General features: G+C 42.7%; 1 protein-coding gene across 4 annotated transcripts in view; it reads left to right on the plus strand.

Moving 5' to 3' along the window:
- Nucleotides 1–17,234, plus strand: part of MSANTD1 (Myb/SANT DNA binding domain containing 1) — a 44,797-nt gene that overhangs the window by 10,599 nt on the left and 16,964 nt on the right. Inside the window, exons 1-2 of one of the 4 annotated variants that reach the window (XM_027686730.1) lie at nucleotides 14,252–14,338; nucleotides 14,758–15,022. In XM_027686730.1, coding sequence (XP_027542531.1) covers nucleotides 14,769–15,022 — 254 coding nt within the window. In that variant the 5' untranslated portion in view covers nucleotides 14,252–14,338; nucleotides 14,758–14,768. Of the gene's footprint in view, nucleotides 1–14,251; nucleotides 14,339–14,391; nucleotides 14,640–14,733; nucleotides 15,023–17,234 lie in introns of those variants that run through there. The other 3 variants (XM_027686728.1, XM_027686729.1, XM_027686727.1) reach the window with 3 other exon arrangements.

A 17,234-nucleotide genomic window follows, 5' to 3' on the forward strand; every position in this document is an offset into this window, starting at 1 on the left:
CTGAAGGACGTGCAAGGTTGACTTCAGCTCTGGAGTGTCCAATTCTCTTCTGAAAATTCTTCAGTTTCACAGTCATTTAGAAGCTTTAGAAATTTTTCCCCTTGCTTTTCTCTGGCTTCTTCTTCTGTAAAATAGAGATAACAATACCTTTAGGACCCACCATATTTTAAAAAAAGATTTGCAATCCTCTGAAGGACAGCGGGCTGAGCACTGAGTGTTAACTTCCTAATGAAGAAGTTGGGCAGATGACAGAAAAGTCAGGAAAAATTATGCCTGCTGGTGCCCTGGGTGAGGCTGGAATGTCTTTTAAAGAGACACCTTTTGCTGGCCATGGTATGATGTGCAGATGAGGATGTGTGTCATATTCTTTATGCTTAAAATGAGCAGCTTTCAGGTTATTGAAGGCCTATGGGCTGATTCAAGTTATTTATGATGGGGCTATATAGCATGGGGAATACATTTGTCAGTGCTGTTTGAAAGGCTAGACTTTAAAAACTAAATCAAACCTACCTCTCTAGACCTTTGCAAGATAACCCTGGCTAAGCACAGCTGACCTTCCTCCTTGAGTGGTACGAAATGTCTCCTCGCTCCCCTCCCCACACGGTGCCTTGTTCTGCCAAACTCTCTCTCCCCAGATGCGAAGTTCTGCTCTGGGTCCGTGATCTGCTGTGAGGAGTCCTGCTTTGACTTTAAGGCTCATGGAGGATCTTCTGTTCCTAGGACAGCAGGTACTGAACTTTTTCTTCCACACTATAAAACCCTTGAAGATACAAAGGTGCGGGTTTGTGCACTGAGCCTGTGTTTTCCTTCTGCTCCACCTCTGAAAAGTCAGGGAAGGGAGTGGAGCCAAGTGGTTCAGGCAGCAGTTTCTGAGTATGGAGAAGGTGCTGTGTTGTCTTCTCTTTGGTCAGAGGAGGTCAAGTCGGTCACTGTTTCAGTCCCTTGTAGGCAGTGATTTTACAGGTTTGTTCCTTGTGGACAGAGGAGTCTGTGCTGTAACACCTCTTTCTGTGGTGATCACTGACACGGGTTTTCATAGGGTTTAACTGGTTGGTTCTTTATCCTTGAACTCATTTGGTTCGTTCTGATGCACTGGCTCTGAGGGTGCTGCGCCACTGGACCATGTCAGAGATATTAGCCAGTAGGCTGGAGGGGTATATTTTAAAATGTGTTAACTTTTAACATTTTTTTTTCATGGTTTTGAGAGTGCAACAATTTTTTGTGTCTCACTAGGGAGATGCTTTCTTGCAGCTCAGTTTGGACTTACCATCTCCTCAAGCTTTTATATGCAAAATTCTCTGATAAGAATTTTGTCCTTCCTTAAAGATGGACAAAATAATTTTTCTTTTTGGTGATTCTTATCAGGATACAGAAGAACAACTTGTGGCATCCAAGCGTGGTTTTGATTTTTAGCAGTCTAGGATTTGTCATGAGATGGTGCAGAGTCTGTAAGAACATGCAATGCTTTCTGAATTTTTGGAGAGAAAATGCAATGCTTTTCCACTTTATGAGGGTTAATGTGCACGTTGAACCCTTTGTCTGGGCTCTGCAGTGACCCAGTCTTCCTTCAGCAGACCCTTCCTCTCCTCTTCAAAAACTTATATTGAAATAGTTATTGTTAGAAAGCAACCAGGTAAAATAATGTGCATGTGTATTTATATAAAAGTATGAAAAGTGTGTATGTGTGTATATATATGTGTCTGTGTGTATAAATAAAATAGCAACACAGATGTTGGCTCTCTGTCAAATGTAAATGAAAGCCTTATTCACAAGATTTGCTTACTGTTTTACTGTGGTTTCATACTGAATTGAGCAATTGGGAATGAAAGAGAGTTGATTTTTTACCGTTTCTGAGTGCACTGCAATCATATTACGTTAATAGTCTAAACCAAAGCTAATCTTGCTTTCCCACATAGTAGCATGTTGATAGTAGTGAGAAGCATCTAAATTATCTTAAAAGTGAGAGTGATTCCAGAAACTTTGACTGATAACTCACACCACTTGTAATATTTTAAATGCTTAGATGGGAACTTGCATGTGATGCCCACCTGAAGGAGCTCTTATTTGTAAGATAAAAGCAAGGGAGGCAGAGTAGAATATAGCACAATAATGAGATGTATACAATACTCCCAAAATATTCCTGATAGCTGTGGTGACCAGTATTTGGGGTTCTCTTCTGCCTTTACAGCAGAAGAGCCTTGAAAAGGCAAATTTCTGTCAAAGCAAACACTAGTAAGAATATGTCTGATCCTGCTTTTGGGACCTTGATTTTTAATTACTGAGTATAGTGTCAGGTTCTGCCATTCCAGGGGGTGTTTTCTGTTGCTTCAAAACAAAAAAGCTTTTTGGACCTATCTTTCAGCTTTCATCTCTGGTTAAATGGCTCCTTAAACCCTGCAAGGCACTGCAGAAAAACTACATTATTTTTTTCATCTGGGGGTCTGCCATGACCCCTCGTTACAGCTTTTACCCAGAGGCTGGAGGAAGCCTGGATGTCACTTGTGGTTATCTGATAGCTCTGTACAATACCCAGAGAGGCGCTGTGCAGATCAGAGGTCAGGGATGGAGCTACAGATTGGCTGATGAAAGAATTTGGCTATTGTGGAAGCAGGTTAAAGCAGGCATCAACACAAGTTAGAGTGGCTGGCTGTGGTATTCTCCAGATTTCAGGAGACAGAGAAGATCAGAGTGTTCCTTGGGAATATTTCATGTAACATCAAGCAGCTCTTGTCAGACTCGCTCCCTTGTTTTTGGAAAGGCAGGTTGATATTTTGGAAAACACTATTGCCATTTTGCTGGGCTGGTTTTTACAGACAGAAGAAATGCATAAGGGTTTGTCTTGTCCCGTTTATTGAGGATATCCAAAGTTCTCATTTCTCAGATGTGTGCTGGGTTGTCCTGTGTGTCCTGTGTGTTCAGTGGTCCTGCCAGATCAGCACTTCACTGAAGTTCTCCTTAATGTATTCACAAAAAGTGATAAAACACTACATAAGAGGCCTCACGGAATGATTAGTTTAATCTTCAATTAGTTCCCGCTGAGACTTGATGAGAAATCATTTGACAAGGTAGGCATGAGCTTTAGCATAATCTGCCTGTCCAGTTACCATGAAGCACAGTGTGCAGAGAGGAAAGAGGTTGCAAATGGAGAAAACCATGGTGCCAGCATTGAATATTTTAGACTGTGATGCATTTTTGGTCTGGTTGAGTGGCTTCAGCCACTGGGATATTGCTGCCAGGCATTAAAGACAGCATGGGGGATATTTTCATCTGTATGGCTGGTGAGATGTTGACAAGAAGCAGTCAGACTTGTTTTGCCCTTGGTTGGGAAGGTTTGTGGATCAGGCTGTTGAACTCCTTAAAATCCACAGCAAAATAGGAGCTAAAGCCAGTCAAAATAGTTTTTACAATAAGGTGAGTAAGGTGGGGAGAAGAGGACTGAATTTTTAAGTCCTTTGGAGTTGACTGATTGCCTCTAATAAACAGTTGCACAAGAGTACCTCCCCTGGGAAATGCACCATTGCCTTCTGTTTGCACAGATGATGGAAAACATTGGCCACTTTTATTAAAGGGAGTGAGACACTGTGCTATGAAATGGCTTGGTTTTCTGTACATTGTTTATTCTTGTTTCTCTGCAATCAGATAGTAGTTCCTTGTTTCATTGTTTAGGTCTCTGATTCTACAGTCATTAAAGCTGGTTTTTATAACTAAAGAATCCCAGCCTTCTGAGCAATTGAAGACTTGCTTAAAACATGGGGATTCAGAAGTGCTCCTTCTGGCTGTGGAGAAATCTGTCAACTGAATGTTAAGGGATGAACAGAATAAGAATTCCCACTGCCAGTCACATCTGCCACAGACTCCCTTCAGACAGCTTGTCTTCATGCTGGGTATCTCCTTCATCTGTGTGGTTTTAGGTTCCATACACTTCAGGCCTGCACTCCCCTCCTCAAACATCTGGGTTAGGTTTCTTATTTAAGCTGCATGTGCCTCACACCCTGTGGAGTTTGGCTGGAAGTAGGTGGGTTCTGCAGTACTGAAAATCCAGTCTGTTAGCTCTTCAGTTTTGTTACTATTCAGAATAATCTTTGCTGACCTACTGGAGGCAGCTTTTCTGCCAAAAAAGAGTCATTTGAGCGCTTGCTAATCCGCCACAGGCGAACTGAGGCCAGTTAATCCATAATTTAAAGTAATCTTGTTGATTGCACTTGCATGATCGACTCAGCTGAGAAATGGATGGTGGCAGGTACTCTGTCACTCCTTTTGGTAGTATTAGCTTTGCTTGCATCCAAATCTGCATCGGAGGAAGTTCAGGTTGGACATTAGAAAGAGATTCTTCTCTGAGAGGGTGGTCAGTCACTGGAGCAGGCTCCCAGGGAAGTGGTCACAGCGTTAGGCCTGTCAGAGTCCGAAGAGTGTCTGGAAAACACTCTTAGTTACATGGTTTCAGTACTCCTGTGAGCAGCAGGGAGTTGAACTTGGAGATCCTGATGAGTCCTTTCCCACTTGAGATGTCCTATGATTCTGTGAGTAACCACATTGCAGTGGCATTTAAAAGGAAGCAAATGATGCTGCTTTTCCTGCGCAGACCTGCACTTACTTGAGGCATGTCCTCTGGTTTGCAACACCGAATGCCACGTTGAATGAAAAGCACCAGGGAGGATTTAAAAATCTCTGATGGTTTTGGACACCTGGTGTTGGACCTGGAGAAGTTTGCATCTGAAAGTGGTTTGTGGGTGTCAATTAGTTCAGAAGAACTTATGAAAGGGGGCAGATAGGCTTCCTCAGGCTGGTCAGAATGCTGCTCCTGAGTGTGGCAGCTAGAAAAAGTTTCTTTGGTCTGTGGGCTGATAGGTTTGCTGGCAGCTTTGCACTGTAACGAAGAGAGGAAACACATACGCACTCCTTGGTTTAGTGATAGCTGAAACAATAGGAGATAATACCTGGATCAGAGCAGCACACTAAGGCTGAAATATAAACTGTACCCTGGTGTCTGCAGAGTGCTTGGAGCAGAATTGTGTCTGATAAACAGCAGAGAGACAATGGGAGGGGGAAAACAGCTGGAAGAAGCCAGGAGTCAATGACAAACATAACAGCAATTGCAGTGCAGGCTTATGGTGAAGGCAGCGAAAGATGTTGAATCCCAAGGCAGAAGGCTGGTTGGAGAGACACACTTGGATGTGGTAGATGACTCCTCTTGGATGTCCATGGGATGTCCATGGAACAAGACTGTGCATCCTTAAAACAAGAGGGATCACAAGACCCCAAATACTGCAAACAACTGTGTTAAAAGGGGCAATGTTACATGCATATTGCAATAAACATTTGTGTTGAGATAGGTCCTCCTGCCTACCACAAGATGTGAGAGCTAATGCATAAATTCCCAATACTGTGTTTGTCTTGGAGCTGCTACTCAGTGTCCTGGTAGCTATAGAATTTGATCATCTGCACAAAGGCAGGAGTCATCCTTTTGGGGGAAGGATTTGCAAACACAGACCACACAGGACTTCATGAGCCCCATCAGTAGCTCCCTGAAACACTTTGAGCATGGCATTGGAGTAAAGTGCTGTGTGATACTTCTAGTTCAGTCCCTTGGAAGCTGTCTATGCTTCCCTTGTAAGGACACGAATGCTGTGGGATGGGTGACATTGCTGGCAGCCTGTCCCAGAAATGGCATCTGCCTCTTGTATGGTCTCAACTTCCATTAGCAACCACTTAAGCAGATAAGGTGTTTGGCTATCACAGCATGAGGATGCTGGTGAATTTGGTTTTACTGACCTTTTTGGCAGCTTTCAGATCAGGCAGGCTTTTACAAGTATTGCCTGAACTTTATAGGTTGCAATGCTTTTCTTGAATTTCCATTCCTGAGGCTGCCTCGCAGTAATACCCAAAACACCATTTACATTTTAGTATTTAAATCTTTTATGAACTGATACGAAAATCTCCTGTGCCCTAAATATTTTATCTGAAATATTTTTTTTTAAATCTTTAAATTATCCTCCAAGGGGCTGGAGAGCTGAGCAAACCCCTGCGGGGGGAAAGGGCTGCAGCTGGGGGAAGTGTGGGGTTTCCAAGCAGAAGTGCAGGACAGTCAGAGAAGCTCCTGCCTTTCTTGACTTGGCAGACATCTTTGAATTTTAATGCTTTTTATTTTCAAAACCTGTGGCTGATTAAACTGCAGAGCAGCAGGACTTGGTTCCATCACTGTCCCCCACTGAGATGAGCCTGTGCGAGATGTTCCCTGGGAGTTGCTGGGCTCACCTGGAGTGTGGCTGTGGGTTCAGGGCAAGGGCCTGGTCCAGCCTCCCCACATCCATTGCCAGCCTTGGCAGGAAGCCAGGGAGAGACAGTGTGGGGATGCAAACAGCTGCGAGGTGGATGCAGAAGGCTGCCAAGCCAGTAGCAGGCTGTGAGCAGCGAGGCTGGGCTTCTGGCAGGGAACTGGCAGCAATTTGCGCTGCAGTTTCTCTGAGGTTGCTGGAAAAGGGCCCACACTGCTCTTCTTTCTGGAAGAACAGCAAGCTAGAACCCATTTATTCAACACAACTCTAATGCCTGTTACCACAACGCTGCAGAAACTCACTTAGCTGGAGTGCTGCACCAGTGCCAAGCTCCCTGCGCTTGGCTCCCTCTGCTCTGTTGGAATCTGGGGAATGGCTTCTTGCTAATGGATCAATGAATTGATAACCTCCTCCAAGCATTTATTTAAATACCACCTTTTATGCTGCTGCTGGGAAAGGATGACACCAGCAGCATTAATTCTTGCTGGGGGAGAAGTGATGCTGTGTACAGCACTATCCTCAAACCAGCTGCTGTCATCTGGTTTTTCGTGACACAGCTTTTTTCTCCTGCCCTGCTGAGTCATGGGAACGTCACTCAGCACAAGGCACAGAGCAGACTCCTGCACAGCAGGGATTATTTTTCTTCTTTTGTGATACAACTCAAATCCAAACCAGATTAACTCATGGTTTACGTCTAAAGTGAACTGCTTGGAACAGGTTCTCTAGAGGAATTTACTTCTGAAAGAGCAGTATTTTCATAGCATTTTAGGAGCAGTTTTTAATGAATTAGACACTTTTCAGCATGTAGCTTGCTAAAACGTGCTAAAAACCAAATATGGGCAGGAGGACTTATTGACTAGCCCCTGTAAGTAAGCAGGGCCAAAATAATTTCTTTCAAGTGGAATTTGGGAAACCATTCATTGGGAACTGAGTGATTTTCATTGTATTATGGTTTGTTGCTTCCTTGCCAGAAAAGAAGTATGTCTGATACTATGGGTTGTTTTGTATGCTAAGGATCCCCAAATGTTTTCCTAAGAGTAAGCAAATCTCAGAAATTCTCTGTTTGCTACAAATTGAACTGGGAGTATGACACATGTAGAACTGATGTCTTTTGCTTTCAATACTATATAACTAAATTTTTGAGAATGTTGCCCGTCTCTCCCCATATGCCTGAAAATTTAGGAACATGTGTGACTGAAAGTCCATCCAGTTTGGCATCCTGCCTGCATATATTGTAAGTGCCAGACATTTGGGCAGTGATTATTTGCACCTTCTGGACACAAGGGATTTTTTTCCCCTCCCCAGTGTGCTAAACTAGGATCTGTAGCACGTGTGTCTGTGTTTCTGCTAAACTTAAAAAAATACAAAGTAATTAAAAAAAAGTTCTTAGTATTGTAAATTTTAATCTAATCACTATCAACATACCAGTCCATACCTGGTTTCTGCAAACAGTGAATTCTTTGGGTTCCCTGCAGTCCATGAGCTCCTTCTTCTAAAGCTCCACAAAATTCTAACTCTCTCTCTTGTCTATTAATGCTTCCTGATCTGACCACAAAAACTGCTGAAGCCTCATTTCCCAGCTTGTCTGCATTCACCTCGCTGTCTCTTGCCATCCTCTCTCCAACTGAACGTCTGTACAAAGCTGGCTTCCATGGTTACTACTAAAATAGGCAAAGGAGATATTTTTGGTCAGAATTTGCCAGTTCAGCAAGATCAAAATGCTTTTGGGAAATGTTCGATTACAGTGAAATTCAAGCAGGACGTTGTCTTGCAAAATGAAATAAAAAACCCCTCCAGCTTCCTCGAGCTCACCTGCACCTTCTTGGACTACTGTCCTGGGCTGCCCAGTGCCCCACTCCACCATCAGGGAAACCTGTCATTCAGACAGCCCTGTGGCAGGGCTTTTGTGTGAAAAGATTTGTTTTTCTTGTTCTTTTTGTTCTAAGTATTGTCATATCAAAATCTTCTCTGCCCCACATCAGCCACCATGCCTTCTCCTCAGCCAGCCTCCTCCAGAGCACCCATTTCTGTTGTCGGACTTGTTTGCAGGTATTATTTATTTTAGACATCCATAAAAGCTATTCAACCATGCCATGTCTTTTGCTCAGTAATGTGTTGATGCCACTTGTCCCTTCTGGTCTCTCCTGTTTGTTTCCCTTGTGGCATGTTCCAGTTTACTTGCAGACCCTCTGAGGAAAGAGACTGTCCTTTTTTATGTATCTCGACACACCTACTGTACTTAGCCTGAATAATTATTTTTTCCTTCTGTATTTGTAATAGGACCTCCTGCAGTTCGGGTAGCTTTGGCTTTCCTTTGCAAATGCTGCTGTATTGTTAAACTTCCCTCCCAGGTCCTAGGACAGCATGAGCTGTGTCTGTGTATGGTTCTACAACACTGACCTGATGGCTCTGTGTTCACAGCCTTATGGTTTCCTGTAGATTCTGGGCCTTTACAAACCCACACGACTCCAGCACCCAAGGAAACTGGCAGACTGAATGGTGCATGGACATTATCGGAGTTCCTAAGCCCGGCTACAGTGCCTGTGAGGTGCTTCCCTACCTCAGGGTGAGCTCCTCATTTCTAGCACTCTCCTCAGCACAACAGTTTCACTGCCATGTTGGTTTAATGGAGGAGAAAAGAAGGCAACTTCTCCTCTGTGATCACCTGTCCCTGCCTACCTTCTCTGGCCAAGATTTTCAGAAGTAGTGGAAGGGTATTTCCTCTCCCATAAAGTATTTCATAGAGTATTTCTTGTCTCATAAAGAATCACAGTATCATAAAGGATCCTGAGTTGGAAGGGATCCACAAGGATTGAGACCAACTCCTGTCTCTGCACAGGACCACCCCAAGAGGCACACCATGTGTCTGAGAGCATTGTCCAAATGCTTCTTGAACTCTGTCTCACTCGGTGCTGTGACCACTTCCCTGGGGAGCCTGTTCCAGTGCCCAACCAGCCTCTGGATGAAGAACCTGTTCCTAATATTCAACTTAAACCTCCCCTGACACAACTTCACAGCATTCCCTTGTGTCCTGTCATTGGTCACGAGAGTGAAGAGATCAGTGCCTGCTCTTCCACTTCCTCTCATGAGGATGTTGAAGACCTCAGTGAAGTCTCCCCTCAGTCTCCTCTTCTCCAGGCTGAACAGACCAAGTACCCTAAGCCGCTCCTCATACAGCTTCCCCTCAAGGCCCTTTGCTGTCCTTGTTGCCCTCCTTTGGGCACTCTAATATCTTAATATCCTTCTTATATTTTGATGCCCAAAACTGCCACAATATTCAAGGTGAGGCTGCCCCAGTGCAGAGCAGAGCGGGACAATCCCCTCCCTGGCCCAGCTGGTGATGCTTTGCCTGATGCCTCCCAGGATATGGTTGGCCCTCCTGGCTGCCAGGGCACTGCTGACTCATATTTAACTTGCCATTGGCCAGGACCCTCAGGTCCCTTTCCACAGCTCTGCTCTCCAGCTTCTCATTCCCCAGTCTGTCTGTACTGCATTGCATTTAACCATCTTTGCAAATTGCAGTGGGCAGCAATCAGAGACACTAAACCCATAATTTTCTGTAAGAAAGTGGGTGTTTAAGCCCAGTGGATAGCAAAACGTGGGGCAGGAGACAGCCTTCCAACACATGCAGCTTTTTTAAACTTAAAACATAGTATCCCACTGCAATACAAACTCCAAATGCTTTGTTTTTAGACAAACACATACATACTAGTGCACTCTTTTAAGAAAAGTTACCAAGGTGTGTCTGCACTGAAATGGCCAGAGGTTGAACACGTTCTCTTCAGTCACTATCCAGTTTCAAGATTTGTTGTTGCCCCCATGCAACACTCCTGGTGGGCCAGACTGGAGGATTGCAAGGAGCAGTGACCAGTCTCTGTTTTGGACGATCTTGCTTTCAATCTTGCTTGCCCCAAACACAGAAGGGTGAAAGAAGCTTTGTTTGTTTGTTTGTTTTGTTTTGTTTTTTTAGTTATATGTATTTAAGGCATTACAAAATGTTCTGCCGAGATGCTCATGCGTTTTAGAGTTGGACCTGTGCCTTCAAGGGGTGACACATCTGATGACCCTTCAGCGGGGACCTCCTCCTCCCAGTGTCACAGCTCCAAGGTGCTGCCTAAAAGGGTGTTTGCTGCCAGTTAGTCTCAAGACTTTCCTGAACCAAAGCTAATGTGCTTCCATTTCTGAAATCAAAAAAGGCAGTGATCTGTGTGTCAGCACCCCTATTGACAGCTCCCATGTGGGTTTCAGACATGGAAGTACATTTAGGAGAAGTTGTAGAAATTTCTTGAATCCTAATGGAATAAATGCTGATTTGCCAAGAAACATCTGCCTGACTTCTACCACAGTCCTCATCAGCAGGATCGGACATGCTCTTCTGTAACCACAGTGTAATGGCTCACAGTTTGTGGGTTGGGTTCCCATGATTGACTAGAGCCGTTATTCCCCTGCAAACAGAAGGGAAAACACCATTCCCTAAAACCTGGCTAAAGGAAGTTTTGTTTGGCATGCGTTAGCCCACACTTGCAAAGCTGAAGGCTGTATACAGAGTTGGTTAGCACAGATCACCTGAAGTGTAGTCAACAGAAGCGTTAGGATTAATGGAGTTGTTTGAACTCTTGTGATAACATTTATAGGCAAAGTTCATTAGATCCACATCTGCAAATTATAAAACCTTCTACCCTGTTTGGGGTTTGTTATCTGTAGAGATCACCTGAAAGGTGGAACAGCTGTGAGAGCTATTATTCAAGTTGATATATAATAATTACAAAAAAAGGTAGGGTGTTTAGACAGATGATATGAAGAACAGATTTGCAACAGGATCATTAAACTCATGTTCCTTAGCTCTCAGGAGCAGGTGTGAATTGAAAGGAAAGGCACGAGTGAGATCCTCAAGCCCACTGAGATTGGTGTTCATAAGAACATCTTCTGGACTTGTCACGGCAGTGCTCATCAGAGGAGGAACTGGGGCGAGCAGGAAAGTGAAGAAGACAGCTTTCTCCTGCAGAGGAAAGTAATCTACAGAGATGTACTCAGTAGCTCTGTTATGTGTATCATTGGTTTCCAAGACCTTAACATCCTTATTTTATTGATGAGAATAGTCAGAGCTTCAGTTGCTTGCAGGGTATTTGATGCCAGACTGGTCCTTGGTCTTGAGGAAGCTGGTGCTGGAGGACTGTGTCATCAGCAGAAATATCAGAGTGGAGTTGATGAGGGATATCAGTGCCTTTGGTCCGCCTGAGTTGCAGCTTGTCATGCCAGCAGTTACTCTGGGTTTGGTCACCAGCCAGTCGTTGAGGTAGATGACAAATCTTGACTGGCCTCTAGCTTGAGAGGGGCAAGAAACAGCTGAGTGCTAATTGACTTTCTCCTCCCAATGCCCCCATCTTGGGAAGGGACAGCTCTTGCTGCTGCAGGGCTGCTCTTCCCCTAAGGGTTTGCTGGTCCTGTCTTAGCTGTTTGTCCGAACTCAGGGACCAGGACAAGGGCTTAGTGACTCCCAGAACTGCACACTTCTACAGAACACCATCAGAGAGAGGCGCAGCCCGTCCCCTGGCTCTAGTGAAGACTGCAGGGATTATCTGGGGACAAAAGAAACTTCTCTTGCTTTCAGCTCTTTGTAGGAAAACAGTCACTTTTATCAACCACTTGGCACGTGTGCTTCAGTGAGGTAGAGGAGGCATGCGGGGTCTCTATAATTAATATCAATTATTTTCTCAGAGGAGGGGATAAAACCTGAGTCCTTGAAACTTAGATTCCCTTCTGGTGCTGAGAGGAGGGGAATAAGGGAGGTATTATTAGAAAGCGTTTCTTTTATTTAACAGATGTTAAATAGCACTATACCACTATATCAATCTGTCAAGTATACTAATAGAAAACAGGGTATAGAAAAGTTGAGATGTGAATTTCACAGGGAAACAACCGCCCCCTTCCTGCAGGATCCTGGGTTTGGGTCTGGGGGCCAATGTGAAGCCCAAGGAGCAGCCGCACATATGCCAGGCACATGTGGATGGAGAGGGGAAGGAATAGTTGTGCACTACAACAAAAAGAACTTGTTGCAGCTGGAAAGGTTTTCACCCACCCTGTCCTGGTTGTTGCAGTTGAAACTGGATTAAAAATACCTTTAAAGCAGGGATCACATGTATCTCTCGGTTTTTGCAGTGTGTGTGTATCATGCTATGGGTTTCAGTGGTGTTAATCAGCATTTTCAGAACCTTGGTGGATTAAAGTCTGGAGGAGAAAAACAAACCTCTACTGGATGATTAAAGGTTGAGAAGCAAGCCTGGCTTTGCAGTAGCATGCACTGGTCCCAAGTCAGACCCAGAGCGATGGTATTTTCTTCTCAGACACTGCGTTGGTTCCTTAAACTTGTCCTGGTGATCCCCAGCCACTGGCTATGACTGCAGGCAGCTCAGTTCAGTACGGTTTTATTAACATAGCTGCCTGGAGCCCAAGGTTAAGTGATGAGAATTTCAAAACAAAACAATAAATTAATAAAATGAATGTGTCATCAGCTGATCCTCTTCTGACCACCATCTGTCCCCTGATCATGTGATGTCTCCCAGCTGGCCACCCAAGAGACAAACCATGCAAGATCATCATCACAACATATGCTGCTATTTACACATTTTTAAAGGTAATAGTTGCTAGGCTGTCATATTAGTAGTTAAAAGCAGTTATTTGGAAGCTAGGGGATTTTTTTCTTTATTTCTCTCTCTCTTTTTTTTTTTTTCTCCTTAGGAAGGCAGTGACTCAGCAGGTATATTTCTGACAGAGACATGTTCAGGGTTGTATCAGTTGAAGTTCCTACAAACAGTATATGTGATTCCCCCCACCACCCCTTTCCCTTATTCTATGGTATGCTGTTGTGCCTCTTGTAATAAACAGTAGAATAAATAAAATAGAAAGAAGGCAATGATACTACAAATATCACTAGTGTACCTTTAAGGAACATTATGTGCTCCCTTTACCATCTCTAACATGCAAACCAAGCTGTGCATTTTTAAACTATTGTTAAGATCAAGGATGTGGTTATGAGAAGACTTACAATTTATAGGATACTTAAGCATTAAGGATTGAGGCACAGAACATTTCCTGGGGATTAACGACTGACTGGGTGAGCCTCAGGCCATTAACCCCTGCCTGCCATTAATCTTCAGGAAATGCCCTGCAGTGAGGTCGTTATTGCTGTTATATGCTGAAACAGAAAAATAATAAGAAGAAAGGTCCGTGGTTTATTTATTTATATTTTACATAACACGATTCAATTGGGACGGTAGAAAATGCACATTTTATCTGGTTGTACTGCTGGAATTAATGCAGTTCCTGCATCTCCCTCATTTGTGAAAGATTATTGTCAGATTGCAGGAGTGTAAGAGGGGCAGGATTTGGCCCACTGCTTGTATTTAATACAATGAATAAGTGGTTCTTCTCTAGTATAACTGCTGGCAGAATTTAGCCCTATATAAAAACCAGCTCAAAATGCTTGTTTTACAGCAAAGCAATTTATTCGCAGTTCTAAGCATCTCACAGCCTTTTTTTAACTCATTGAATAATCCTTTTAGGTTGCCCATAAAGCAGGTGAAATGCTTCTGCTGCAGTCCTAAGGCAGAACACAGGCTGCATAAATAGCATCTAAATTACTAGGAATACAAAATACACATACAGTAATACATACCTACAAAGGCAAATTCATACTGACAGGACTGCAGTGTGTGCTTATCAGCAGCAAAACATCTCAGGGAAAAAAGTGGCTTTATATTGAAATTTTATATACATTTCTCTCTATATTTAAACACTTAAATACTATTTTGTGCATGGTCTAAAACCCAGATGCAGGCTCCTTTTTAATGAGCCTGCCTGCTTAAACATTTATTAGCTTAGAGATGTATAGTTTTCATAAAGCTGGCTGATTCTTTTTGCAGAATATCTTTGCAAATAAAAAAAGCTTTTTTTTGTGTACATGGCCTCAGTCCTTGCAACCTCCTAGAGAGTCTGTCAAGGCGCAACTTAAAAGCTCGTTCAGGCGACCATGACCCCCTGCTAGCAGATTGTCTGCCTAAAAGGTAAGGGAAAGCTAAAAAAGAAGTAGAAACTTAAAAGTAGCTTCTCAAAGGCTGCATAGATCTTTTTTTTGTTAAACCTAAAGTGTTTAAAAGCTTTAATATTGATGGCCTGTCAACTTTGTCCTGATTCTTTGGCTTTCAGTTAAAAGGTTTTTGTTGTTGTAGCTTATGCAGTTGCTCTGTTGCTATGGAAACGTGACATCAAAATGACGTTTCTCTGTTTAAAAGCTTTTAACTAAATTCCTGCCTGTCAGATGTAGGCCCCATTTTGTGCACTCAAGCTTCAAGCTGTTGCAAAAAGGTTTCATATGTTCTGTTGTCATTCAAATTCTTTATCCACATATGCATGTCTTGCACTACAAAAAACCTAAACTAAAAACTCAATCTATATTAAGTGTCCTCTTTTAAAACCCTTTTAGGTCAGTCAGCAATGGCTGCAGCAGAAATTCCCAGTTACATTGTCTCTTCTCAGACTGAGAAACACAGGAGGGCCAGGAACTGGACTGATGCAGAAATGAGAGGTTTAATGCTGGTTTGGGAAGAATTTTTTGATGAGCTGAAACAAACTAAAAGGAATGCCAAAGTTTATGAGAAAATGGCTAACAAACTCTTTGAAATGACTGGAGAAATTCGCCACGGAGAGGAAATAAAGATAAAAATTACAAATATGACATTCCAGTACAGGTAAGCTTCAGTTCATTCTTTTTATTTTAAGAGATTTTAGCAGGGACGGCGCAGTGATTTTTGCCTTTCAGAAAGAAGTCTTCTAGAGGAAATCTGTCGATAAAAGATTAAAGATTGTTCATATCGCTTTTAAAATTCTCTCTTGCCAATGCTGTTACGTCATTGTTAATTTTTCCCCCCATTTCATGTCAAACTCTGGGACAACTTTGTTTCTTTAAAATTAGCTGGCGTTGTTATGATGCAGAGGGATGGAAATGTATTTAGTGGGGAAAAGAGATTTATATTTTTTTTTGCTCTTTGCTGAGGGGACTGATTGTGTTAGCTTGGAAGCCAGTTCCTTGCAGGGAAACTCCTGCAGTTTGAAGTGGCCACTGAGAATCGGAATTGCAAGGCAAAGTTAAAAAAAAAAAACTAGAAGAGAATAATGTTTGGGGGGGGCTGATGCTCCTAGATTTTGGTCTCGTGAGTTGAAGGGTTACACTTCATGAGGCCAAGAATAATTGAATGTCTTATTACTGAGTGACACACATTGCTATAATTATAAGCAGCAGCAGTGAAAGAACTATTATATCTGCAGAGAGAGAATCAATGTGCACCGTCAATACTGCTCCAAAGGAGTCGGGGGGAGGGCGGAGGTGTCTACAAGGGGATGATAAAGAACAGGCAGGCAGGCAGGAGGGGAAGTTGGCTTCAGAAAATGCGAGGCATTTGTGCATTTGTGCATTTGTTGTATGCAGGAAGAAAAATAATTAGAACTTAACAGAAATATTTCCATATCTTTTTTCTTTTTTTCTTTTTCTTTCTTTTTTTTTTTTTTTTTTAAATTCTTATCTCTGTGAGGCACAAACTGCCTCATACTGGAAATCCTGAGTGGTGATTTGAGCTATGTGCTTGTAATGCAAGAATATCAAATATGTGACTCTTTTATTTAATCTCTCCTCAAAGCTCATATTAATAATAAAAAAGGTTATTACAGCAGGCAACCATGTTAAAACTGCTCGCTTTTCTGTAAGGCACCCTTACCGTATTTAATGCAGAGACTGCTCATCAAATAGAAAACTAGGGAAAATCCTGTAAACCCCTTAACTTTGAATGTCCTTCTGCATTTCTATGATCCACAAGCATAATGTTTAACATCATTTGCCATAATATCAAACCTGATGTTTCGTAGCAAATGCTAATGTCTCCAAAATGTTTTACTAACCCTGCTGTAATCCTTACAGTTTTCTTCACTCGGACTGTAGCCGAGAAAGCTGGAAGTAAGATAAATTTTTGCCCAGCATCACCCCAGCAAGTCGGGAGTTACTGGCTACCAGGCTTTTGCTTAGTCTGCTAAATCTGCAGTCCTCCCTGCTGAGAAATACATCTCGCGGCACTGAGATTTTACAGGTGTCTAGCAACACCGCACGATATTTAAGTGCCATAATTGCCAAGTGGAATAGGTTATTTCTGTCAGCCTTTGTTCTAAATTTTCAGTGTTGTCATCAATTACAGAGTCTCTTTTTTTTTTTCCTAATGAATGTTTTTACTTTAAAGTTGCACTTGGGGAAGGGGAGAAATAAGATCACTCACATACATGGACTCTGTGTGCGTGTGAGAAACTGCACTTTAAAAAAATACCCTTCTATTTTGGCGAACTTCTAAGATTGCTTCTATTGCATGTTGTCACGCTGCTTTTCTATTTTGCAGTGCATTGCAGCTCCCTGCTTATTGATTGAGATGCTAATTTTGGAGAGTTAGAAAACTGCCTTGCGCTGTCAGAGTGCTGTTTCATTTTGTACTCTTGAATATGAAATGCATCTTTTTATTGTTTGTTCAAATCCTGTGTGCTTTGCATTCAAGGTGAGGTGGTACAGAGAACAGGGACAAACAAAAGCTATGACTTACAATATCTGGTTTTCTGGGTAATTTTTGGTGCTGTGTGAGGATGGGGAACGTTGTGATGAAACTGTAAATGATGTGAGTGGCCACTGAGTGCTGGCTTTGCTGTAAGGCAGCTGAGTTTTAATCCATGTTTTGGTGCCTGCAGGTCAGTTGAGGAAGATGCTTTACCTCACTGTATTTCTGGGCATCATCGCTGCACTGTGGCATAAACTGGAAAAGAAGATCCTGAGAGTAGGAAAATGCTCTATTTTGAGATAATACTTTGTAATGATTATGTAGGGTTAGTAAGTGTGACATGGGAGAACGTAGCACCAGTAGCAGGAATTAG

The sequence above is a fragment of the Neopelma chrysocephalum genome, unplaced genomic scaffold (genome assembly GCF_003984885.1).
Source record: "Neopelma chrysocephalum unplaced genomic scaffold, ASM398488v2 Primary Assembly neopelma1_71, whole genome shotgun sequence".
Taxonomy (NCBI): domain Eukaryota; kingdom Metazoa; phylum Chordata; class Aves; order Passeriformes; family Pipridae; genus Neopelma; species Neopelma chrysocephalum.